General features: G+C 40.4%; 2 protein-coding genes across 6 annotated transcripts in view; one reads left to right on the plus strand and one right to left on the minus strand.

Annotated features, from left to right (window-relative positions):
* TXLNG (taxilin gamma) overlaps window positions 1–3,066 on the plus strand; it is a 46,567-nt gene extending 43,501 nt beyond the window's left edge. For 3 of the 4 annotated variants that reach the window (XM_010954566.3, XM_074359471.1, XM_045516336.2), the window contains one exon: window positions 85–3,066. In XM_010954566.3, the coding sequence (XP_010952868.3) occupies window positions 85–372 (288 nt within the window). In that variant the 3' untranslated portion in view covers window positions 373–3,066. The remainder of the gene's footprint in view (window positions 1–84) is intronic. The other variant, XR_006724710.2, reaches the window with a different exon arrangement.
* A 997-nt stretch (window positions 3,067–4,063) lies between these two features.
* Window positions 4,064–27,433, minus strand: RBBP7 (RB binding protein 7, chromatin remodeling factor). 2 transcript variants are annotated; one of them, XM_010954538.3, is made up of 12 exons: window positions 27,103–27,433; window positions 26,145–26,289; window positions 21,671–21,816; window positions 18,047–18,193; window positions 16,880–16,995; window positions 12,525–12,685; window positions 11,634–11,760; window positions 11,440–11,517; window positions 10,586–10,662; window positions 7,978–8,035; window positions 5,273–5,383; window positions 4,064–4,514 (listed from the first exon to the last, which is right to left on the minus strand). In XM_010954538.3, exons 1-12 carry the CDS (start codon window positions 27,116–27,118, stop codon window positions 4,446–4,448), a joined length of 1,251 nt encoding a protein of 416 aa, XP_010952840.1. In that variant the 5' UTR covers window positions 27,119–27,433; the 3' UTR covers window positions 4,064–4,445. The 2 variants fall into 2 exon arrangements, with proteins under 2 accessions (XP_010952840.1, XP_010952839.1); XM_010954537.3 differs by having other exon boundaries at window positions 18,047–18,220; window positions 27,103–27,431.
* Window positions 27,434–27,747: the final 314 nt, after the last annotated feature.

The raw sequence follows: 27,747 nt of genomic DNA on the forward strand, positions 1-27,747 counted from the left end.
AAACTACTTCATTTTTCTACCCAGTAACCCAGTTTGTATTCAGTGAGGTTACATAAATCCTGCCTTCTTTGTCCCTCTTGACAGAAAACTGTCCGTGATAAAGAGTATAAGGCCTTTCAGATCAAACTGGACCGGCTCGAGAAGCTGTGCCGGGCCCTGCAGACCGAGAGGAACGAGCTCAACGAGAAGGTGGAGGTCCTAAAGGAACAGGTGTCGGGCAGGGCGGCGGGCGCGGGCCCGGGCCCGGGCCCAGCACCGCCGGGGCCCCGGGCCTGCGCCGCCCGTGCTTCCCCCGACCAGCCGCGCCCCTGGCCCAGCGCCCCAGCCGGGGGTGCCCCGGAGGCCGCGCCCGGCGTCGAGCTAGTTGACTGAGACGGAGTGCGATCACTGTACCGAGAGCTCTATTTTGTGGATAACTTTCTCTGTTAGTAGTTGACTATTGGTTTTGTGGTGAAAATTTTCTTACTTTTTCTACTATATCTGTATTTTCTTAGAACTACTGGACTGATGTGGTACGGGAGGCTGCTCGGCAGTTTGCATAGTTTGACTCTCCTCGGCCGCGTGCGCGCCTCCCGCCGCCGCCTCCATCGGGTGCATGTGCTCACGGCCTTGTCCTCTCCCCCGCTCCTTGCGCACAACTGTCCGAATTCAAATTTCACTCCAGACAGGGCCGACCAGCGAGGGAACTTTGTTCTGATAATGGTTCCTTGATGTGAAAACAATACTCTAAGTGCCCTGGCCTCCCCCATCAATATTATTCAAAAGAAAATATCAAGAGGATTCGTTTTTGTCTGATGGCCCAATTAAATGCCAAGTAAAAATAAAACTCTGGGCTTGGGTCAGAAGCAAACACAGCATATTTGATTCAGATTAGCTGTTTGATATTTGTATCACTTGACAAATTGAGATAGATGACCACAAGCCTGGAATTCTGAGTTTGGGCAGACTATGTACATAAAGGTGTAACTTTTAAACAAAGTAGTATATACAGGCAAATCATCTGAGGAACAGGCTCAATAATTATGTGACGAAAAAAACAGTTGTTCTGGTTTCAGGTTAGAAGCAGTGTGTGAATTTGGATCACCTGGAAGCCAGCTGTGTTGGGAGCCTGGTGCTTGGTTTGCTTTCCGTTTGGGATTTGGGTGCACACCCTTCAGTTACCAGGGAAAGCTGTCACTGAAAGTCCTTTGTTGGTTTAAGACGACGAGGATAAAAGCACGTGTAGCTTTTGCCAAGTGGGAATCCCTCCACGACCTTCTGGCTACTTAAAAGTGGTGTTCAACTGTTCCGAGGGTCCTGCCAGCACAGTTCTCTAGGGTTGGGATTTTTTTTCCCTCCCCTCCAGGGTTTTTAAAAGGGAATTTTAATTACGACTATGCTAACTGAAACTGATTTCAATTACAAAACAAAGACAGGGAACTAGCATTTTTAACTTTGGAGAAACTTAGCAGAGTTAAGTAGCCACGATCTAATTACTTAGGCTTTCAGTCTGTTTCTCACCCTTAGTTTTTTCCCCCCTTAAGGAAAAGAACCCCAGTATTATCAAGGTCTCTACACTTGGAATGGGGGGCTTTGGAAATGCAGCACATCACTTTTGGATTCGTTCTTTAACTTCCTTTGTTCTTCACAATGTTGAATGTGACCGAGTTTATACACACCATTAACCAGGCTGCACTGATGAGAGTTTTGACTTTATCCCTGGTATAATTTGCATTGAAATACTTCGTGAAATAAAAAGGCTCTGCTAGAACTGATGTTAGCACATTCCACTGAGCGAAACTGACACTTCTTACATTGCTTACTGGACTGAATAAACTTTCTGTCCAGTTAAAAGGGTTTTTCTCTGTTAAAGTTTTATTTGTCCTGTCACATTCATGATCTAAACTGGGTTGAAAAGAATTGAAAATTGCCAAATAGATAGGAAACAGCGCCTGGAGTGGAGGATGATTATCTGAGCTTCCATCAGGTTAATCAAGGGGTCAGACGGTGGCAGAAAAGAAACCCACAAAGTCAGTTATCTAATTACTGTCAAAATGAGTCTTTGCCTCCTCCAGCAGCCTCTTTGGCTACTAAATGAAATACTGGACTCATTTCCCCAAGAGGAAATTAAGGTATGTATCAGAAATGCACTCTACTGTAAGATTAGTACTAATGATCCCATTTCACAGGACCTCTGCTGGATGAACAGCTCTTCCATTTTAAGCCATTTGTGTAGCCCACCACATTTCTTTGTGGTGCTTGTCCTGTGTGGAAGATTGTAAACCTCGGACCTGTTGCCTGTTTTCACAGGCTTTATAAAGCAATGTGATTCACAGTACTTGGCCTGCTGCTTTTGGCTTCCTATGTATTTTTAGCTAGATGCTATCATGGTGTTTAAAGGATATGGATTCTGTCCGGGATGCTTTTGGTGTCCTTTCAGAATCTTTCCTCCCGTTACCCTGTAAATAAATACAGACGGGACCCTCTGACAAGGACATGCTCCTAAAGCAACCACCTCGCCAGCCCAGTGTTGTGGCTTTGTAGCACACCCTGTTCCTACCACATTCTAGAACACTGTATTGTTACCAGGCTGGCTCAGAAAAGGTTGAAATGTCAAAAATCACTTCAACTGCATTTGTTGCACCATCATGGAATCTTGCTATGTATTATTTATAGTGACAGGAGACTCTAAGGAGTAGAGAAAACTTGGGTCCTGGATAATGGACCATTTCATCCTCAGACTTGTAGGAGTACATTTCTTGGTCTTGAGACCAGTATTTTTTAGTTATGTATGCAACTGCCTTTATTACACCTGGTTATCAGTTCAATTCTCAGGTGTTGCAGAAAAATCTACCTCTTTCAGACTGTAGATGGAAATAACTGTGAAAAAACGATGCAGATATCTTCTAGTTTGTGCTAAACACACTGCTTTATTTTTACAGCCCACGTCTTTCATGAGGATACAAATTGTTGAGGCAGTCTTGTTTTGCTTTTCAAAGACATTTTGTAGAGATTTTTCACTAATGTGAATCTGATTTTATCTACTCAATTCTGTATAGATTAAGTAAATATGTATGATAAATTTAACAGCTTCTGTGTATTCTTTTGTTGCCCGTGTGAAGACATTAATCCAGCTATCTTTAATCATAAAGTAAAACTTCTGGCCTAAATTTATTTTGTTACATTTCTAATCAGTTGTTCTCCCTCAAAGCTAAGAAGAAAAGGTACTTTTTCTAAATATCATGGCCCAAAGACAGTTGTAGATACTGCTTCTTGGGCCCTAAAAGGTGGTTTCATTATTGTACGTTCTAAGAAAGAGGCAGGGCAGCAGCCACTCTGGGTGACGCAAGTTTTTGTGTAGCTAGACTTCTATTAGTACCTTTTTGTAAACCACTAAAGTAGATGACTAGAAAAAAAATTCTACAGCGTAGCTGCTGTCAAATATTTACAGATCTATAAGGACTATGGATTTCTCCAGTTTGGGCAGCTGTTAGAACACTACAGGTGTGCCTAGCTGAAAAAGAAAGTGGGTACATACACAGAGGCGCATAGGAAAAGACCTTGATGGTGAGCAAAAAGTGTCTGAGCACGTACAATCAAATTTAACAGGTTGGCAAGCCTTTTTTCTGAGTCAGGTACTGAGTATTTTAGGATTAGTGGGCTCCAAGGTCTGTATGGTGTAGTTCTGGTGGTTTTTTCCCTCAACAACTTTTAAGAATCAATGTAAAAACCACCCCTAGCTGGCAGTCCTTACAGAAGAGGTTGATGGCCAAGCTGCAGGCTGGGTTGTCCCCTTAGCTAACTGGCCACACAAGCATTCTTTCTCGGGGAGAAATCTAGGGTTTGCTTACAACTGCCCAAGGTCAGGCACAAATAGGCTATAGATGAAATGACATGGAAGTCAGGTAGTTCTAGGTTCACAAAATACAGACACCTAAGTTCTCACCACCTTTGCATCAGATAGTCATGTAACGTGGAAAGAAATTCAGCAAGTTCTCAACATGTATACCTAACTGCTTCCTCATAAAGGGACACACACACACATCCCCACCTCTACCCAGGTTCTAAAAGAATAAAACAAGAATTATTTTAAAACTTTATTTCTGCAAAGCCAATCAAGAAGTGTTGGAGGGAAAAAGTGTAAAAGTTATTCTTGCGTATTTGCGCACAGCAAGCACTTAGTCTGAGAAAACGAGGACTTAAAATACTTGAATCAAAGGCAGTACCCTGCTACTTGTATTTTAAAACAACGCTGATGATCTTTCTTAAGCAACATTCCTTTCTTCCCTAAAAGCTACAATATGATACAGTACGCAATAGCTCACTTGAAAGTGCTAGGATCAGAAGGTAAAGAACGCCATACGCCACCCCACTTAGACTCTACTATACAATGCCTTTTTGGCGCTTGATAAACCAAGCTTTTGTGTAGCATTACATTCAACAGAAACGTTTCTCGTACTTTGGGTTTAAGATCCTTGCCCCTCCAGTTCCGACGCTGTGACATCTGACTCTTCATCATTGTAAATATTTTCAGCCTGGAGATAACAACCAAATAAGATCAGAGGTAAAACTCCCCAGTTTTTTCACATGGTTATCTAAAAATTGCATTTAATAGTTCTATCCAGATTTTAAGAGTCACTGGTCAGTGTGATTTAATGTTGCAAATTAAATATGGATACATTTTAGAGTAATTATTTTGTAGTTTCCTTTGTATTTTTCCCTTGAAGACTTTAATAAAATTAATGAGGAAAGGCTAGGCAGTGTTCTCAAAAATTACTTGCCAGCGTCCAATTCCACATACATACCTCACTGCACATGTACCAGTTTATTTCAATTATGCATAAAAGGTGATTTCCAAAAATATTTCAAACATCGTTTAAAGGGGACAATAGCCCCGAAATTTACGAAAGGGCTGGTCAATGGCGCCTCAGACACGTAAGTGCTTAGTGCTCAACAGGGAATTCAGTACCATGTGACCGCAGTGACACTTCCCTCCTGTATACTTCCTTCATGCCTATGACAGACAGTAGACACGGAGCACTGATGCCTTCAAGAGCCCAGCTGAAGAGTGTAACAATCATGAAAATCGGAGCACACGTACACAGACTTCTCCCGACCCAACAGATGCAGCATCAACTAAAGACTTGTTAAAATGGAAAAGTCTTTTAAGACTTGTTTCTATAAATGTTTGATACAATATGCACCTAAGTATTTCAAATATTTCTATTACATTATATCATTAGTAAAGTCTCTATAAGATAGTCATTGAGGAAAAATAAACATTTTAGCTCACCATTTGCCATATCTGCATGATGTTATCCTCAGACACTGAGCAAATGACCCAAGGCTCATTGGGATTCCAGCTAAAATCTGATATCTTGGCAGTGTGTCCTCCATGAATAAACTGTTAATAAGAACAAAAAAGCCTTGGGTTCATCTCATTTTATGTTAATAGTCTTCAGAGCATCAGTCTTGCAACTGGGGGTCGCTGTCCTGCAGTTTGGATGGAGGGTGGTACCAACTTAATAATCTAGCCCTCTACCACTTTTTTTTTTTGCCAATTTCCAAACCCTCAGAAGAGGTGGTAGGTTGGTCCAATGAATGCCTGGATGACCTTCACCTGGATTCCCCCAATACTCATATTTTGTTAATGTGCTTTCTCTTACACAGACAACACCAGCCGAGCCGCAGCAATGTTGTGGATAGAACACCTCACCCCTGAATATTTCAGCTTGCATTGCCTAAAATAAGGCCATTTTCCTGCAAGACCACAGTGCCATTGCCATAGCTAATACAATTAACATGAATTCAGCAAGGTTATGAAATATACAGTTACATACAAATATTCAAGGCAGTAAATCTCAATGTCAGGTTACATACTCCTTCCAAAAGCTGGCCTGAGTAGTCTCCTGGTTCTTCTGTGGCCCAGTGACAGAGCCCCTCTCCCCCTTACTGAAGGAAAGGCATACCTCTCAGTCATCCTCAATCTCTCCAAGGCAAGGAGAGGGAGGGAGGACCCCCAGGGACTCCAGAAAGTCCCCCTTAAGGGCTAAACAGAGATCTAAGAAATGCTGAAGGGAGCAGTCTTACTTCCTGCAACAGCCAACATCCCAGGAAGGCACTGAGCCTTATTTATCTCACAATTAAGGTTCAGAAGAATCAACTCTCAAGGACAATATGAGTACCTTGTTATGAACTGGCAAGTCACACCTTCCTAACAAGTCTGATTTGACTCTAGTTTGACAATGAGAGGTCTGTCTCTTTGCCAATTAGGTTAATATACAAGGTAACTACTTTACCTAGTAATTTTATCAGTTTAAAAATGTGAGATGGGATAAACAGCTTTTAAAAATAGTTGTAAGGGGGACACAAGTGAAAATACTTTCAGACCACTGGCTTAGAATATATACAGGAGTCATCAAATCAAGCTACTGTTATAATTATTAATAGTATCCAGTTTACTATATGTAAATGTCCCTTGATTTCAGACTCTCACGAAAATAAAGCCAAATCCTAGTGAATTTTCTCAAGGGCCATTAAACTGTTACAGAGGTATAATATACAAATATAATATACACACTCTCTTCTCCCTGCAATATCAAAAAATAGCCTGTTTTCAAGGTTTCCAGCTAAGTGCTAGAATCAATCACAAAAAGTTTACATGTTGTATGGTTTCTTTTATATGAAATGTCTGGAACAGGCAAATCTAGAGAGACAGAAAGTAGATTATTGGTGGCCAGAGGCTAGCAAAAGATTGGGAGGTGACAGCTAAAGAGTGTGGAGTTTCTTGGTAAAGGGACAAAAATGTTCAAAAATTGATTTGTGGTGATGGTTGTACAACTCTATGAATATACTAAAAACCACTGAAGTGTTTAAACAGTGAATTGTGGGTAAATTACATCTCAATAAAGGTGTTATCAAAGTTTTAAAAAAAAGTAATAGCTGGACAAAAATAGCTGCAGTAGCAACACCTTAGCTAAAAAATACTTAAAATTTATGAAGCCCTGAATCACAAAAGAGACTTTTCAGATTAAGTCACCCAATATATAATCCACCATTTAGATGCTGTCATCTGTCCAAGGCAGCAGCTTACTGAGAGATACTGTAAGCAGCAGTGGTATTAACACTGAACCTGCTGGTATGTCTGCCACAGGCCAGTGGTGTTGGGCATAGCAACGTGCTGGACAAGGATTAAGGGGGTCTCAGATGTCCACACTATGTAGGACTTGGTGAGCATCTTCTGTGTGTAGGGCTCACCCTCAAGGGCCTTTACTTTTTAAAGGTGGTGGGCAAGCTCCAGTATACCAAAAATTAGCACTGGCCTAAGAGTTAAACACACGTTACAGAGGAATAAGTGATGATCTGCCAAGTGACTGGTGGTGACAAATGGAGAATTCAGAATGAGGACAAAGAACCATTACTAAGTCTGGTAATGCTCCATAAAGTGACTTGAAGTGTACAATGAAGGAGTCAGACAGGAAGGATGAGGATGAACAGGACAGATACCACCATGTAAACCTTCAAGAGGCTGAGGAGATGCCAAGGTAGTTCGGTTAGGAATGGGAGGAAGATGGTGGATACTGTTGGCATCAACAAGATCAAGAAAGCATTTATTTTTCTGGGCAGGGAACTTAAAAATTATCAAGTTATTAAAAGTTTTCCACATTAGAAAGTGTTCAGTATTGCTAATTGAGTATCAATGCCCCCCTCCCCAAACCCTCAGAAGCATTCTAACTGCAAATCCGTGAGACATTATTATAGACTATTTTCCAGGAGCCTAGATTATTCTTAGAGAAACATTCATAAAAACCTACTGGGCTCTATTTACTATTTTCAATAGATGTCAAAACCCTATCACAATAACCTCCAAGACCTCCAATTTGAAATCATCTTCAAGAGCTAGAATTCGAGGTTCTTGATTTCCAGATACATGAAGCAATGACAAACAGTCCAAACTGCATCTGACATTTCATCTTGCATAAGAAAGCCAATATATACCAGGAGTTCTGGAGGCCCATCTTCTGCATCTTCTGCTGATTGTTCTTCTCCAATTTTGCTATAAAAAAAGAACACAATTCTTGAAGAAAGAAAGTTTGTAAAGCCAGCATCAGCCCAGGACTCACATCTTAAAACACACACTTTGGGGCGGGGCAAGTATAGCTCAGTGGTAGAGCACATGCCTAGTACCCACAAGGTCCTGGCTTTGATCTCCAGTACCCCCATTAAAAAAAATACATTCTTATTTAAAAAAAAAAAAACCACACACACACTTTAAAAACAACTTATTTCCTGAAAGAGAAACAGACTCATAGACATAGAACACAAACTTGTGGTTGCCAGAGGGGAGGGGACAGACTGGGAGTTCGAAATTTGTAGATACTGACAGGTATGTATAGAATAGATAAACAAGTTTATACTGTGTAGCACAGGGAAACATACACAAGATCTTGTGGTAGCTCATGGTGAAAATGAATATATGCATATTCATGTATGACTGAAAAATTGTGCACTACACCAGAAATTGACACAACATTGTAAACTGACTATAATTCAATAAAAAAACCCCCACAACTTATTTCCATACTGTTATCAGTTAAGAGTTGTTATATTAGTTATTTGGTGGGAAGGTAGGGTATTTATTTTCTGGAAATAGCAAGAGCTGTTCATAACTGAAGCTGCAAAACAGAAACTGTTAATAATAAATACTAACTTAACATTCATTCAACATTTCAACTATTTCCTGCATTAAAATTAAAAGGTAAAAAGTATATAAAATATCTACTGAAGAACTGATGCCCAGCCCCTATATTTCACTTTTTTAAATTTATTTTTTATTGAAGTATAGTCAGTTTACAATGCTGTGTCGATTCTTGGTGTACAGCATAATGCTTCAGTCATATAGGAACAGACATATATTCGTTTTCATAGTCTTTTTCATTATAGGTTACTACAAGATAGTGAACATAGTTGCCTGTGCTATACAGTATAAACTTGTTGTTTATCTATTTTACATATAGTTACACTTCACTCTTAATCAAAGCCTTCTTCATTCCAGGAGTGAGATATAATTACACATCAGTACTATAGCTCTGTCTAAAGATGTAACAGAAGAACTTTAATAACTATGGAATGTATAAGCAAAGGAAAGGTTAAGTTTTAATTTTTTCTTATCTCAAAAACTTCAATTTGTAGAATTTGCCGGCAGTTCTAACAGTGAAATCACTCAAGTTACACACCAATATCAGCCCACAGTATCTGGTATCTAGCTCACAGATGGACTTTGCTAGTAATAAAGCTGAACCAACAGCCAAAATACACAACCTTCCAACTGATACGTTTTCTTTCCCATAAAACTAGTCAAACAAACCAAACACACCAGTCTGGTAGACAATTACATTTCTCCTCCCATTGTCAGGAGTACAATCACTAACACTGACCATTTTAATCTATAATTTTACCTAATGTATTATTTTAATAGTAAGCAAGTCACGAATGAGTTTTAAGAAGAAATCACACAATGCCTGCAAATTTATTATTGGCACCTTTAAGGACAATTCAGTTGCCAGAACATGAGACTCAAACCTTGCTACACCACTTTATATACCACAATGGTTTTTGCTTTAGGTTTCTAATTTTACTGCTAAAATTGTTTTCAAATAGAAGAGTATACTCAAATGTCTGCCTTAAAGATTCTCTACATTTTCAAGCATCTATCAGGGCCAGTTTGTTCCATAAGAACATGAAACAGTTGATGTTTAGAAGTTCTACAAAACAAGCATTTTACTCTGTAGTCTCTGTTCCATACATTGAAAATGGGTCTACTGTCTCTGTGATTAAGGCAGCCCTGACTGAAAAACTGAGTCCACTTCAAAGCAATACATTTAACAAAGGTAGGAAATAAGTTACCTTTGGTAATTTAATGATTTAAACTTAAGATAACCACATCTTATAGACATGTGTATATATAACTGAGCAACATTATTAATGGCTCTAAAGACTCAAAAAAATAAAAAAGGGCAAAGGAGTCTGAACTTATTAGAATGGCAACTCTCAGGTCAAGGAACTTTAAGAATTGGGAGGAACTCTATATACAATGAGCCTCCAAAAGAACTTAAGCTCTCTGACAGCATGGGCTGTGCTTATACTGTTCCCAAGTTCATCCCCAGCAGTTACACAGCCCACAGCAGAGCTCCTATCTGCAAAATCAATGAAAGCACAGGAGAGCAAATGGTAGAAAAACTGAGAAAGACTAGTTCTTCAGGGTACGTGAGATCCAATGAGACATGAATAACTGATGTCTCCACCCCTTCCTATAGCAAGAATGTTTTCAATACCATCAATTTGGATGTTAAAACACACACACCCCTACTCCAACTTTAGGCTTGATTATCAAGAGAAAAAACTCACATGTGCAGTTTTTTTTTTAAACAATCCATTTGCTGATTCACTTCTACTTTATGGAACAAAGACTCTTTAGGAAGGTACTTAAAATTAATTTTAGACTGATTAAACTGGGATTAGCAAATTGCACTTCTAGTTTATGAATTATTACATCATCTACAAGATTAGCATATTTATGCAATTTCTTGTCACCAGACTGAGTTACCTTAAATCCCACACATTCAGGCGACGATCAGTACCACTTGAAGCCAGAATAGTTTCGTTATGTGGAGACCAGTGGACCTAGCAATACATATTTGAAAATGTCAAGAATCATCCATCCCTCAGATTGTGGCTATTGTTCTAATCCCTGATATTTTAAAATCTCATGTTCTGCATCCTCTCCTCAACCTACAAGCCCCCATCCCTCCTTGTCCTGTCCTTTCAGGTGCTCTTAAATGGTCCATTTCCTTAGCCTGCCCCAGGGAAATTGTACTCCCCAACACAGGGGAACTTACTTAGCTAGGCATCCCCATAAACTCATTCAGCCCCAAAACCATCCCAAGAAGCTTTTAAATTTTTCAGTGAACTGTATCTTAGCCTATGCAAAGCTCTATTTTAAATCATATACAAGGTATTTTTTCACTAGAGGACCCACGAGGCTGGCACAGCTTAAAGGAAGAATCCTTGTATTTCACTTTTTAAGGTGATCCTGTTTTGTAAGGTTTTTCCTTCAATTTCTGAACTATCAAACCTCTCAAAAAGCTCCAAGCTCAAAGAGGGGAAGGTATAGCTCAAGTGGTAGAGCACATGCTTAGCATTCATGAGGTCCTGGGTTCAATCCCCAGTACCTCCTCTAAAAATAATAAGTAAACCTAATTACCACCCCCCACAAAACAAACAAAAATAGCTCCAAGCTCAAAAAGCTCCAAGCTATTTCCCACTAGTTAACTTATACAATAGAAGCTTTAAAGGAAAAACACACATCTCACACCCACCATATAAAAGGAAAAAATTTGATTTCTCCCTACCAAAAAGTTACCAAAAATCTGACAGAGATACCAGAAAACTGACACATACCTGGAAAATTTCATCTTTATGAGATTCGAAGGTATGGAGTTTCAATTTTAAATTACGCAGATCCCACAGAGCTACAGTCTGAAGGAAAAATAAATAAAAAGGAATTCGTTTCTATACTTCACATAAAAATTTTAAAATACCCAATTGTAGTACAAGTGGGTTCTTAAACACCAAATATGCAAAAACTGAGAAACCTTATCTGCAGAGCCAGTTGCGAGAATGAACTCGCTGTAGGGATTGAACGACAGGCAATTGACCTCGGCAGTGTGCGCATCAACCAGGTGGCTCGGCTTGGAGGTGGTGTTGGACCTGGTGTCCCATCTAAAACACAAAGGCACAAGGCACACAGCACACAGGCAGGCCACGCAGCCCTCGCCAGCCTCTCCCTCACAGGCTGGCACTCACGACAGCACCACTCTACGCCTCTGTTTTCTCGCTATGCTCGCCCCTTGGGAGACACCAACCACGCAGGGGTGCTGAGTCAGGCTTCCAACCACTAAGCGACATGCGCTAAACCTGTGGAAAGCAAGTTAGGGCTATTCCTGCTTTCTTGTTCATTAGGTTCCTGTCTGAATTACACACTAGTTCAAGCATACACAAATACATGGAGAATAACGTTAACAATTTGACTAGCTTTGTCAAGTATCAGTATTTTGCTTTGTTTGCCTCAGGTATTAGTTTCTTTACGACATAAAAAGCATTTCAGGTGGTTGAATGAAGCCCCACGGCTATGCCCAACGCAATCATTCCCCTCCCTCAAATTCAATGGAAGCCACCCTGATCCTAATTTTACTATGTACCACTACCCAAGCATGTTTCTTCATGTTTACATACCCGATTTTCTCTCTTTTTCTAAATACAAAGTGGTGTTCATTTATATAACACAGTAACTTTTATGTAAAAAGGCCATACCTACTTGCAGTTTATTATATATCAATTATACGTCACTAAAGTTGTTTTTTCTTTTTCTAAAGGCTAAGACATAATTTAAAAAAAAGAAAGAAATCAAACCAAAGGCCACCACAATCACTGATGGTCATTCAGGACACCCATATAACAAAATCCCACTGAATTTTCCACCTTACATCATGAGTTTCTGATCATCAGCAACAGATCCAAACAATGACTCATGCAGCAGGTGCCAGGCCACATCCTCTACAACAGCTGAGTGGCCGGTAAAAATCGCTTTAGCATCCACAATTTTGCCTTCCTTTGGTCCTGCATTTATATCCCACAGACAGACAGTCTGAAGAAGGAACAAACAATTGAGAGTTATAAGAGACTGAACTTAAATTCTAACATCTTATTTAAAACAACCTAACTAAAAACAAACTTACACAGAAGTTAGAAATAAACATGAGGGAGAGGAAATATAAACAAGACTGAAGCTGCACAGTGTGTATGGGTGTAGCTTCCATGATCTGAGATGTGGAGGGCAAGGGAGACGCACTGTAATGGGGACAGAAGACTGAGCATGGTGGCAGGCAAGTTTCCACCCACATACATTCAGTCAAGTATCTAAAATTCATCTAAATTACACAACCCAACACTAAGAGCCTGGTGGTCATTACCTACTGAATAGAAATGCACATCTTAAAAATTCACACTATGTTGGGAGACTGAGAATTAACACTAAGACGTGCCTCTTAAAAAGCAAAAGCCTTTGGACAAGCCTCTCTCCCTCCATGGCAGAAACCACTGAGGCATCAGGAGGTGCAACAGGTGGAGGACCTAGGAACCTCCATAAGGCCACCTGAAAGGCCATGGGGCCTGCCCAGACCTCAAAGATTACAGATCTGCAGGCTCTGGGAGCTAAGTCTCTTCTTGACATCTTATCACAAAAAATGTTGAGGAAAGTCTTAAACTTCTCTGAAAAAAATACTGTAAGCTATAGGGCAATGATTCTCATCTCAGTGGTTTAAAGTAAGACGTAATTCCATTAAGATATATTCATACTAATTCCACTGACACTAGTATGGGCTTCATCTCTTTTTAAATCGCTTTCTTATCTGAAAAGGTTTCTGTAATCAACCTATTTTCCAGTAATAAAAAACAATTTTACATAATACACATGGGCCCTTAGTCTGTTGACATTACACACTCAGACGCACAATTTACATGCACAGAAGAGAAAGTAATGTGGGAAACTCCTGCCATCCTCCCCTGCTCCTCACCTCAGAAGGATCCTGGGAACATTATCAAGATGCATGGCACATGCAGAGCCCTTCAGAAACGTGAACTATTAATTATGACTAACAACTCCCAAACTGGTGTCTTCAAAAAGTACTAGTAATTAAGTTCCTGAGTATAACCCATCCTCCCTGCTTAGGACTCTCCTATGTCCACTCCGAGGGAAACGGAAGAAAGCTTCCTTTCAGAGAACCGAGGTAGACGCCCGCTTCCCAGCTCCCCTGCAGCATGGATGCAAGAACTTGACCTGGGCTCTATCATTTCACCAGGTCTTCAAATTGTGACTAGCAACAAAGAAGAATCTGTTCTGATTGGGGGAGGGGTGTGTGTTACATCAACATTCCAGGAGTGGCAAGAGTGACATCCTTACCGGCCTGATTTGAGTCAAATATCTGGCCTCTCCTCTCTTCCAGGCCATTTTCTAGCCATCACAGCAATTCTGTGAACTGCCCTACCTAATCCCCTTCCAGTAAGCTCCTTTTCTATTTAAATCAGCTGCAGTCACCTTTGAAGCCACTATGGATAAGAGTTATGGGGGTTCTGCAAAAAATTAAAAATAGAACTACCATATAATCTGGCAATCCCACTTGGATATTTATGTGAAAAAAGCAAAAACACTAACTCAAAAAGATATATGCAACCCCAAGTTCACTCTGGCATTATTTATAATAGTGAAGATACAGAAACAACCTCAGTGTTCACTGTATGAATGGATAAAGAAGATGTGGTATATATATGCAATGGAATACTACTCAGCCATTAAAAAGATGAAATCTTGTCATTTGTGACAACACAAATGAACTTTAAGGGCATTATGCTAAATGAAGTAAGTTAGACAGAGAAAGACAAATACCATATGATCTCCCTCTCACATAGAGATTTTAAAAGCAAAAAACAACAAAACCAAGTTTACAGATACAAAGAACAGATTGGTGGTTGCCAGGGCTGGAGGGTGGGAGGAATAGAAAAGGGGGTATAAATTTACTTTAAAAAATAAAAATAAAGATTTTTTTTTAAAAAACGATCACTCAGTATATTTACCTGAAGATTATCTTTAGAAGTTAAAAATAAAAATTGTGAACATTTTAAATTTACAAAAAAAGTAGAAAAAATTATTTAACAAAATCAGAAGTTGGTTTTGGTTGCTTGCAACTGAAGAATCTTGACTGAGTCATATCTACTCTTGTTGGGGGGGAGAGTATAGCTCAAGTGGTAGAGCACATGCTTAGCATACAAAAGATCCTCGGTTCAATTTCCAGTACTTACTCTAAAAAAAAAAAGTAAACCTAATTACCCTGCCCAAAATTGAAAAAATAAAGTAAAAAAAATTTACTCTCAATTATTTCAAAAAGCTTAACAGAAATTATGACAAACAGAAATATAAAGATCTACACGATATGACAGGCCCTGTTCTAGGTGCAGGGACATACCAAGGAAGGTGGCAAGGAACCTGCTCTCATAAAGCTGACATAAAATGCTAACTGTGGCCAAATTACATGAGCTTTCCAAAGCTCCAGAAGCCTACTCTCAGCTTGTGCTTGGGAATCATACCAAACACTTTTTGCTTACAGTATGGAATTCATGAAAGAAAATATAAGGCTGTTAGTGGCAAGAATGCTACAAGCACCGATCCATAATTAACAAGATCACTTTGCATTTGCGTGGTACTTTTAATTGTTAAAACAATTTATATTAAAGATACCAAGGCAACTCAATAGGGAAAGATGAATCTTTTCAATAAAGAGTGCTGGGAAAGCTGGATATCCACAAACAGAATGAAGGTGGACCCCTACCTCATACTATATCAAAATGGATCAAAGACCTAAATATAAGAGCTAAAACTATAAAATTCTTAGAAAAAACATAGGTGTAAATCTTTGTGATGCTGGATTATGTAATGATTTCTTAGATGATATCAAAAAAATGTCATTTAAAAAATACATAAACTGGACTCAAAATTTTAAACTTTTGTGATGCAAAAGAAATTTAAAAAGTGAAAAGACAATCCAAAGAATGGGAGAAAATTTTTAAAAATTGTGTATCTGATAAAGGACTTGTATGTAAAATATATAAACAATGCTTATAACTCAACAATAAAAAACAAAATTAAAAATGGACAAAGGATTTCAATACAAATTTTTCCAAAGGTGATATAGAAATGACCAGTAAGTACATGAAAAGATGCTCAACATCATTAGTCATCATTATAAATCATAACCATGAGGTACCACTTCATACCCACTAGAATGCCGATAATACAGACAATAACAAGTGTCGATTAGGACATGGAGAAACTGGAACCCTGGGAATGTGGAGTGGTGCAGCTGCTTTGGAAAACAGCTGGCACTTCTTCAAACAGTTAAATATCGAGTGATCATATGACTCAATAATTTCACTCCTAGGTAACTACCCAAGAGAAATGAAAACGTACATCCACACAAAAACTTGTACAAAAATGTTCACAGTAACAACATTCAAAATAGCCCCAAAGTGGAAACAACTCAAATGTCCACCAACTTAAACAAATAAATTGTAGTATATCTATATAATGAAATGTTATTCAGCCATAAAAAGAGATGAAGTACTAACATACAGTTTAACATGGATGAACTTTGAAAACATTATGTTAAGTGAAAGCAACTAGACACAAAAAGCCACATACTATATGATTCCATTTATATGAAATATCAAGAATAAATAAATCTATAGAGATAGAAAGTAAACTAGTGGTTGCCAAGAGCTGGAGGAGAAGGAGTGAGTGACTGCTTAATAGGTATGGAGTTACCTTCTGTGACATTTGGTGAAAATGTTTTAAAATTAGATAGTGGCGATGGTTGTACAAACTGTGAATATACTAAACCCTACTAAATTGTACACTTAAAAAACAGTTTAAAAAAACCAAAACCAGAAACAAAACAAAACAAAACCTAAACTAAAATGTAACTTCATCAGGCCTCCCAAACACTTCATAGAGTTTCCATTACAGAGGGCCACTTTTAAATAATGGGACACCTTTTGCCCACATTCCCTCCAATCTAAGGCTGCTTCAAAAGAGCTCTGCGGAATCCTAAGGCTCCCAAAGGGCAGTGTGATAACCATCGCTCTAAATGCTGTTGAAATGTTATCACAATAACTAGCAGTGTTATCTTAGAAAACCTTTCATCTATTACTCTCCTTCAGAGCAGAGCTGTCCATGACACAGACTTTAACGCTCAGTACATGGGTAGCTTAGGAAGAACAGGTTTCTCACATGGTCGTCAGATGCACTTAGGAGATGTCCACTCAAATTAGAATTCCAGGACAGACCATAGCCTTCTTTTTGGTGGCCTCTTAACCTAAGATCAGGATTACATTCTCCACTTGGGTCTAAAAAAAAAAAAAGAAGAAAAAAGTAAAGAAATAGGTTAACTACTAGGTGATTTTTGGTTTATTAGAACTGGTAAGAGCAAATTCTCATTCCTAACTGAATGAGCTGTAACATTCATTATAATGCCTGGAAAAGCACTGCACACAAACAAGGACTTGGTATGACTCACAGCCACCTTGAAAAGCTGTTCTGTTCTTCATTTCAAGTACTCAATGCAAACCAGGTTTCATGACCATAAAGATGACTGATTCCTTTGCAAAACCGATACTAAGTTCTAACACAAAATACTGAAAACTATAGCTATCCTACAAATTTACATGGTGACAACCTATTCCACCCCCAAGTTGATTTATTAAAATATTTTTGCGAGGCAAAAATTAACAAAGCAGGTCTGGCTGCTCAGTCCATGTATGTCTCCAGGGTAGCCTGCAACCATGAGTGACCTAGCCAACCCCTGGGAATGTGACCCTCACAAATTTCTTCATGTCGCCATCTGATGAAGCTATGTACGCCCAGAGCAGTGGGGCATGTTGTAGTAGCTTGTCGAAACTTGAAGGATTGTTGAGCAAGATTTATGACGTATCTGGCTCCACTGTTGGGGTCCTGAGTTTCCCTTACCAAAGCTAGTCAAAGAGCAGGATGTGCCTATGTAACCAGACCGCCATTAAAAACCCGAGACGTTGAGACTCAAATGGGCTTCCCTAGACAGAGACATTCATGCTCCTGTGGTTTGCAGCTAGAGAGAAAGCACATTTTTTGTGGCCCCAGTGAAGGAAGAGTCTATGCCTGACCTTTCTGGACTCTGCCTGATGTGTATCTTTTCCCTTCTGTTTCTGCTCTGTATCTTTTGCTTAATAAACCTTAGCCAGGAGTGTAACTTGCTGTGAAGTCCTTCTGTCAGATCATCGAACTTGAGGGTGGGTATGGGACCCCTGAAACAATTTTTAAACCTTTAAAAATTAGAGGATACTAGTTTGAATTACCTCAAAGCAATTATCACTCCGAATCAAGAAGAAAGGTCAAGCATGGTCTGAATTTATTACTACATACCTGGTTTAGCAGGGTGCTTTGTATAGTCAAAAACCAGCACATCAGAAGATGGTGTTTTTGTAGCAATGATGTGAGGATTCTGCGGCATGTAACGAGCACGGTTTACTTCTCCTTCGTGGTTAATTTTAATTTCACATTCAATTTTTCCTGTTACAGAACCAAAGCCACCAAATTCTAATGTGAGAAGAAAGAAATAAACACATATACTTAAGATTAAAATTCACCACTTAGTTTAATCAACCCAACAGATTTTAACCTGACAGAATACAACACAAATGGATGAAAGAGAGAACACAAAAATACGGGTTCACTTGCCACTTCTAATTAATTTATTCTCAAAGCCCATTTGAATTGAAAAATATTGATACCTATTTTATGCAAGTGAATTCAGCTGGATTTAAAACAATGAAAAATCAGATTCTTTCAGTTGTGAGGATGATGTAGTTTTTCACCAAAATTCAAATAACCACATAATAAACAGACTTCAATCTTTTAGTTCAAATACAACTCATATGAAGTGTTGAAATGAATTCACAGCTTATTTTAGGTTTCATTAAGACAGGTTCATCCTCAGCAATATGAACACTCCTTGAGTCTGACGTCAAAAACATCCTCATATTGGAAATCCATGCTGACTCAGAAATCCATGCTAACTAACCCCCACTCGACCCCAAGAGACACACAGACACACACATACTGATTCCACCAGAATACTTGCTTCAACTGCTAGTGGCGTGCCAAAGCTAAAATGAGTGGGCTAACCACTCTATCTGGTGTGGGAATATGACTATAGTGTTAAATTGTTATTTAAAAGACCTTGGAAGTGACAAAGCCACATAAAAAGTATGATAACTTCTCAGAAGCAACAAGATGATGCAGAAAGAATACAAGTAGAGAACATCTAAGCAGATAACAGCAAACAAGAACATTTTCTTTTCTGTACTCATAGATAAAAACTTGAATTAGTGTTGCTGACACTTGAAAAGTTCGGAGGCTTCACATTATAACTGTTATCTCTTCCTGACCTATATTGCTTCTTCTTTGCACATTCCTTTTTAGCTCACCCTGTGTCTCAGGTCAAGGAACACTAACTCAACGGCCTAATGGAGCCAGGCAGGTAACAAGTAAAACAGACTGGCTGGGGCCTGGCGAAAACACATCGAAAGCAGTAAGCCATTTCTCAGTTTCAGCCAGTTCTTGCTATGTGCGAATGCTTAATGAACATTGGCTCCCATGACTTAATATCAGAATTTAGTCCTTCTTCACTATGGCAAAAACAGCTTACTATTTGTGTGTGGCTGAAATTCATATCCTATTTCACACAACTCCTCTCACACAACATATGCAATATCCCACTTCCCTCTCAGCACTTTCCCTTCCCATCGTGTCAATGGAATAAAATGCCTTAGTCTTTCTAAGACCAGAGCCCCCACCCGCCTGCCCCGATCCTATCACCTCCACCTCCTGAGAACCTGCTCCAAAGCCCTTGGTTTTATTTTCAAGCTTCCACCACTCTGGACCCCAAGGGTTCTTTTCCCCACTTCTGCTACAAAGATATTCAAGTTACCCAATTCCTTTAGTTAAAACAAACTGAACAGCTCTCCTTTTAATAAAAACTGGGTTTCCAGGTAAGATTTACTGTGCACATGGGGCTGTTTGTTCAAACTCAATAGGAAAAGTTTGAAAAATCACTTTCTTAATGATAGTACCCATTAAAACTACCATAACTGAAAATTTTAGAAGGTGTTAACTTTGAACTTTGAATTATTTCAGTAACTTGTTAGAATGTAAAACACTGGGCAAGTGAGTAATAACTTAATATATCCATATATTATGCCCAGAGACTAATTCTAAAGCTGAAAATCCAATTAAGTACATACTTCAGGACTAAAAGCCATTAAAAATTTTCTGATTACAATATTTACAGAAATAACACATAAGGTTTGAAGGGTAATGGCGTGTAAACTGTGGAAGTGGTAAACTGACTAAATCATTTTGGGAAAAAGTTTTATATTGTTTTAAGTTGACAATGAATACACCACACACCTCAGCAATTCCACTCAACTAGATTGATTCTCCCACATGTGTACAAGGAGACATGGAAAGAGTGTTCACTGAATCACTGTTCATAAGAGCAAACAAACCACACAGACACAGGCCAATTGCCAAATACTTGACAGAAGGATAAACAGAGGTTTAGTCACAATTAAGGAATACTATACAGCAGTTAAAGAATGAGCTAGACATTTACACGGTATATGCACACAAATTGAATGAAAAAAGCAAACTGAAAAACATTATGTATACTTACCACTGTATGACTATAAAAATACAAAAAGTTGAAAATGGCACACTAATCTCAGGACAGCAATGAATTCTGGTGAGGAAGGCAGGGAGGAATGGAGCAGGGGTGGCAGGACTTTAGCCATAAAGTAGTATTTCATTTTTGATTTTAAAAAACCCTAAAGCAAATACTGGGAAATGTTAATACCTATTCCACCACTTGGGCTGTGCAAAAAGCACTAACCCAACAGGTCTGGTTGCTTAGCCATCGCAAGTCTGAGGGACACAAGAATCACGGCTGACCCTTGACCAACTCCCGGGAACATGGGCCTCAGAATGTTCTTTATGTCACTGACAGGTTGATGATTTCGTGGTGTACACCTGGAGCAACAGACCATGCTGTACCAGTTTGTCAGGGTTGCTCTGCACAAATATCAAGACTGACGCTATGCACCTGGTTTCATTACTGGGGTCCTGAGCTTCAGCTGTCATGAAAGGTTACCAGCATGAGGTGCCTACAAAACCAGCCTCCCCCCCACCCCCCGCCATGAAAGACTCTGGCACTCAAATGTGTGTCCCTGGAAAGGAGATACTCCACACGTTCCCCTGTTGTTTGCTGCCAGAGAGAAAGCACATCCTGTGTAGCTCTGGGTGAGACTAGTGCCAGCCCTCCCTAGACTCCCTGATGCATTATCTTTTTCTTGCTGCTTTTGTTCGGTATTCTTCATTGTAACAAACTCATGAGTACAATTTGCTACTGAGTTCTGTGAGTCCTCCAAGCAAAAACAGCAAAATTGGATGGTTGTGGGAATACCAAAACAGGAGAATGTACATTTGGATTGGGGGATGGGAGTCAACAGCTTCCATAAAAACCCCCACTATTAACTGTTTGTGGTATATATGCCTCCTGATTTTCTATGCGTACACCAACACATGTTTTTACTTTTACCAAAATAGATACTATAATCACATACCAGTTACTCAATTTATCTGAAACACATCTTTCCATACCATTGCATACAGATTTATCTCGTTCTTTGTGTATGTGAAGAATTTCAGAATTATCTCATTCTTAGTAATTGCTGCACAGCATTTCAAACATACCATCATGTGTTTAACAAATTTCCTAAGAACTCACAACTGGGGTATAGGTTACTCTTAGTTTTTCAATGCTGCAAATAATGCTGCTATAAAATCCTTGTGCACATGTGGGTGAATAGTTCTGTAGGACACAGTCCTAGAAGTTAAACTGCTGGGCCAAAAGATACTAGTATAAAGTTTTAATAACATAAAGAGACATACTCCCTTGAACACAAATACCGAAATACACCGTATACCTACCACCCTTCTCACTGTCACAGTGGGAAGCGTCAAACTGTGCGTCATCGTTTGGAATATGGACTCGAGCAACCACGAGATGATTCTGCTCATCAGATGTGTGAGTCCCCAGCACTAGCCAATGAAGGGCATAATCCTTCCCCTCTGGTCTGTTTAGGAAAGAAAATAAATCATACTAATCCTCCAAGAAATCAGTTGCTAACAAATTCAGTCCATCACTGATCCCTGTATTCATAAATCATGACTTCTCACCTAAAAAAAAAATCTTCCATTTTAATACACTACATGTTTCTGGTTTTCCAGTTAAGAAGCAACAAAGTAGAATGGAAAAAATGAAGTGTTGAGTCAGAAAAACTGGGTTTAAATCCTGGCTCAAACTAAAATTCACTATATGCAATTCCTTAAATCACAACTCCCCCGTGGCTTCAATTTCTTCATCTAAAAAATAGGTTTTAAGTGCAAATGGCATGATGTGAAAACCCTTTATTTATCTTTATGGTGCTTTAACTTTATAAAATGGGCATTCTCATTTTTATGGTGGAGGGGTGTCTTTACCCTAGTCTGTGGAAACTCATTTTGAGGCTCAAGAACCCATCGATGCCTCTTGGCACCCTGATCCAAGCAGTGATTTTGTGTCTGTTTAACAATGCTTTCCCAATCTGTATTATCCAGAATAGCAATTTTCACCTGAGTTCCACGGTCCTACCTCAGTGAGGAGGGCTGAGAAGTAGGGCTCTGTCTGGGCCCCAACACCGGATGAGTTAAATATTTATCCGTTTCTTAATTTCAGTTGTACAAAGGACACAGTGGTTTAGAAAAAAACGTTTGGGGGTTACTTCTAGGCACGTAATTTAGTAATAAACGTTTTAAAAAATACTAGGTGAAATTTTATCAAGATTTGGCTTAAGGTAAAAAAAGAGCAATAAACAGACAAAAACTCCAAAAGACTAAGACAGTCATGGCTAAGCAATAGCAGCTTATTTGAAAAAAGACATGGGTCTGAGTTGATGGATATTCAGTGGCCAGGAATACAACGTGGCTATCGAAAAAAGGTAATTAATTCCATCTTAGATGAACTTAAATGCAGGGGGAGGCAACACATGTGAGCACCTACCCACTTATTTTTAACTGGAAAAACCACACCTAAAAAATTAGGCTCTAGGCAATGTACTTTAGGAGGACTTAGACAAAATGAAACCTTTACAGGGAATAGTGGCTTAAAATGAAAGAGAACTTAAATACATCTCACAAGAACCATTTGAAAAGAACATGAATACTTAAAAGGAAGCACAACAGAGCAATGTTAGGGCTGATATAAAAGGAAGAAAATGATAATTTTTTTCTGTGAGGTTAAGCAGAAAAACTAAGACCAACAGGTAAGTTGCAAGTAAACATCAATTCATAATAGGACTTTTCTAAAGAGTATGATCACAAGATGGACTGGAGGGTCTGAAATACTCCTTTTGACTCTAAAATTCAATTATTCCAGTTTCCTCTGACACGATCATCATAAGGATTTTTCTTTTTACAAGTCTTTTTATTGCCATCATTAAAATATAGTCTATTTCTCTGAGCCAATCAATATCACACTATTCTCTAATACTGGATGCACCTAAGGCTGCAGAAGCATTAATGAATAATAAAAGACCTTGTCCATTTTCAGTGCCAGAATCCTTTGACCACTTCAACTCCACTGCTAAGAAATCCACTGAACAATCACAGACCATCACCAAGTTATTCTCAGTAGCATTGACTGAAGTAGTCAAAGATTGAAAACAAATACCCATCAGTAAGGAATTGGAGACATAAATTACTGTATAATCCACTAACAGAATTCTACAGAGCCCTTAAAACAAAAAGACCATGCTGATAGGAAACAGTCTCCAATATAAATGCCTAACTAAAAAGTCAAGTGAACAACCTGCTACCAGAAAAAAAGATGGAGGGAAGATACCTATACATACTTCTTCATGCTGGCAGGATGGGTAAGAAATTGTAAATAGTGACTGCCTCTGTTCTGGGTAAGAGAACTAGGAATATAGAGGATGTGGAAGGGGGACTTATTTTTCACTCTATGCAGTTTTGTATCATCTTGATTTGAATGATTACATAAGCTTTTAAAATAGAGACCATCTAAACATGTTTATTTCATCTCTCATTAAATAACTTCTTAATCATCTAGCAGATTTGAAAAATAATTTCTAAGAAATACCTAAATAAAAATTTTAAAGAGCCAAATCAATTATTTGGCTGATCACCTAACTGAATTTGAGGACAACAGCTCAGAAAGTGCAAGTAATCATTCAGAAGCTTGCTATATGGAGGCAGAAGGCTGCCTTATGAGGCTGAGTAGGGACTAGCTCTCAAAAAGCCAGGTTATTAAGAGTAGCCAACATTTCTACTGTTCTATAAAGTGACAAAACAATCTCAGTTCCTTCATACCCTAAAGAGAACCCTGTAAGTCACCACACAGCCATTCTCAATACCCAAGAATGCAGGCTGGCTGGCATTTTCTTGCATTCCCAGAGCCACTGCACGTCCCACCAGTAGATCCCACTTCTTTCGATGCAAAGACACTATGGAATACATAATTTAGTTAAAGTATTTTCTGTTAAGTTCCTAAGTGTTAACATAAAAGCAGTATCTGGGCTGAAAACATAGATTATCTTTATTTGGGGTTTTTTTTTGGGGGGGGGTAATTAGGTTTATTTTTAATGGAGGTACTGGGGACTGAACCCAAGACCTCCTGCATGCTAAACATGCACTCTACCACTTGAACTATACCCTCCTCCCCTAGATCTCTTATCTTCAAAATCTTTATGCAAAACACATTACAGGTAACATTTTAAAAAGACTTCAGTAAGCAGTCTTTAATTGAAATACAAATGAAGAGAGTTATTCCATCCTAACAAATTATTTCTAAATAGGAAAGAGTGGGAGAATTACCATCAGTCACCACTTAATGTGTATGTACTCTGCGCCAGCACTTTAACACGCATGGTCTTATTCACGCCCTCAAATGCAGGCAGTCAGAACCATCAGCACCTCCATTTACAGACCAGACTACTGGAGGATAGAGACTTACCAACCTGCCCTAATTCACAAAGCTAAGAAGCAGGGGGCATGATGCAAACTCAAGTCTCTAACCTTAAAGACCCTGCTCTCATCTACTGTCACAGTGGGTCAAAAAGATTCAAAAGAATGTAAATTAAGTTGTTAAAGTTTTAAATCTGCTTAATAAGAAAACAGAAAAAGTCAAATGCACAGGATGCTCTAAACCAGAACCTCAATACTCTTAAGTATTTGATGGTCAAAGTTGTTGTAAATGTCAATGCTTGTAAGTCTCCATTATTTAGTACTCGGCTACTCTTTCCACATCTGTATATTTATGTTGAGATTTTGGGGAGGCCCAATGGAAGCCCCTATCTGTATGGAAGTCAATGTTCATACATGGAGGATCTAGCCATTATGAAGTCACTATATAAAGAATATTAATTTACTCTTATTTTTTAAATTTGTCGAAAAACCCCTCCTCTAGATTAGTTTGATTAATCTTCATTAAGTTAAATGCTCACACTACCCAAATTTAATACACTTTTAAAGTATGTGGCCAAGTTCCTACTAGGAAAAGTCCAACTGTGTGAGAACGATAACCTGATGTACAGGTTGCCTCAATTCTGGGGCCACCGGGTTTGGGTTCGAAAGCCTGCTCCATCACTTACCAGCTGGGTGATCCTGGGCTTGTTATTTAACATCTCAGCCCTAGTTTCCACATCAGTTTTTTTAAAAAAGGATGATAAAAAGTAACTATTGTACTGTTGTCAGTATTAAACCAAATAGCAGGACGTAAAACTCTACAGCTGTGCCCTTCTCTAAGCGCTCAATATATGTCAGCAATTATTACCAGAGAAATTTTAGAAAGAGCTGAAAATAATATTTTCATGAAGACCAACAGGAACCTCAAAGTGTATCCCATACTATAAGCCAGTAACAACACCTTTTCCTTGGTGACCTGCTGCTAAATTCTTTCCTCCTCTACCAATTAAAATCTATTCATCCTGGGGGCTGGTTACACGGGCGTGTTCATTTTGTAAAAATTCATCAAGCCATACGCTTATGATTGGTGCACTTTTCTGCACATATGCTATTTTCCCATAGAGTTTTAAAGAAATCCATTAGTCGGGCCCCCAAAGAGATGCTGCTCTATATTTATGCCCCCAAAATGTCAAATATATCCGATGCATCCTACAAATATCATTATCCTCACAACAGATTCTCTCTCCCCTTTTAATGCCACACTTATACGTCAGAAATCATCCCATAAATCACTTAAGTTTTGGAAATAAAAATCACCTGGCACCTCACCCAAGGGCTAAATTGATTACATGCTTATGTTCTACATATAATACGCCAAAAACTAGAAAATTCGGGACAACAATTAAATACACGCAAAATAAAAGTTGCCAAAAACCCTTACTTAGTCACTTCGGGAAGCCACTGAACGGTAAGACTTGGCCACTGAAGAGCATGGGTCATAACCAGGTCATACAGAAACGGTGTATTCTTCTTCCAGATTTTATATTCTTCATTGATGACACGCTCCTCCACAGTATCTTCAAACACTGAAATTTGGAGAAAGCCCACACGATTAAGTGGCTGAGAGCGGAATCAGAATCTGTATACAGATACTGGAGGTCACCTCGAGATGGCCACACCTTATCTACTCTTCCCCTTAACCTCTAATCTGGATACGAACAATTAACTGCTATTCCAGAACGTGGAGAGAATATAAACACCAGGAAACCGATTTTCTGCACTTTGAAATCAATACCGCTTGCGCATACAAAATTGGGTAATTAATTACACGGACATCGCAATTGTTTTTGCCGGCTCCAGCTGTTCGCACCTGTTCCAAGATGACGACCCGTATGTAGAGGGGCTCCCGGACCCACCCGGCGAGACGAATCCACGTGGAGCAGAAACCCAGCCGCCCGCTCCCTCCATCCCCCACCAGGAGAGGCCTCGGCTCCCACGAAGCCCGCCTCGGCAGCCATAAGCCGGCGGGTTCCAGAATCCCCCGGACAAGGGCCGCGACCCAGAGGCAGTCGACGCGCGCGCGTGGAAGGAGCCGCCGTGCCCGCTTTCCGGCGGCGGAGGCCGCCTCCGCCCGGGGACCGAGGGAACGACGCCGCCGGAGGGGTGTGGGGGGGAGGGGGCCCAACCCGCGGCCCCGAGCCCGGCTCCGGAAGTGCTCGGAGCCCTCCGCGGCGCGGCCTCGTCCCGCGTAGGCCCCTCGAGACGCGCGCCCAGCCTCGCGCCCGGCCCCGCCCCCTGCTCCTCACGCCAATTCGCGCCTTTCGCCGGCGCGTGCCGCGGCCTCGCGCGCCCGCTGCCCCCCGCCGCCCCGGCGCGCGCCGCCCCGCAGGGCCTCTTACTCTCTTTACTCGCCATCTTGCGTCGGGTCGTTCGCCCCTCGCCGCCGCTTCGGACTCCCCTCGCTAGTCAAGAGCAGCCCAACCGCAAGCGCTCCTGCCTTTCCCAGGCGCGTCACACACTTCTAGCTTTCGAAGCCTGAGCTCCGTCTTACAGCCTGGGTGCTCCCCAGACGCTACGTCCTTCTCTCCTGCCTCCTCCCCGCTTGCGGGTACCGAGGTCTGAGGCGCTCTTCTCTCTCTCTCCAAACTTGGAACGAGACTTTTCAACCCGCGCCTCCCAGCCCGCCCAGGCAGCTGAGCGCAGGCGCATCCGCCCTGGGAAAAGTGAGAGGCGGTGGAGAGGCGGGCCTGGGAGCCAACGGCTCTGCTGTTTCGACGAATGACGTGCTGCAGGCAGGTTTCGCGGGGGGTTCGGAGGCGGGCTTCTGGGGGGGGTGGGCGGGGTGTTCCACGGCAGGAAGTTGCCGAGGCGCAGGCGCGAGGACTCGCCCAGTGCTCCCAGGGCCGGCCGCGGGGGCGGATGGGGGCGCCCGGGGGTGGGGCGAAGGGAGGTGCGGCGTGCAAGCTGCGTGGGGGCTGCGTGGGGGCTGCGAGCCCTGGGGCGGCGAGCCCTGGGGCCGCGGGGCGTGGCTGCTTGGAGCGGCG

The sequence above is a fragment of the Camelus bactrianus genome, chromosome X (genome assembly GCF_048773025.1).
Source record: "Camelus bactrianus isolate YW-2024 breed Bactrian camel chromosome X, ASM4877302v1, whole genome shotgun sequence".
NCBI classification, from domain to species: domain Eukaryota; kingdom Metazoa; phylum Chordata; class Mammalia; order Artiodactyla; family Camelidae; genus Camelus; species Camelus bactrianus.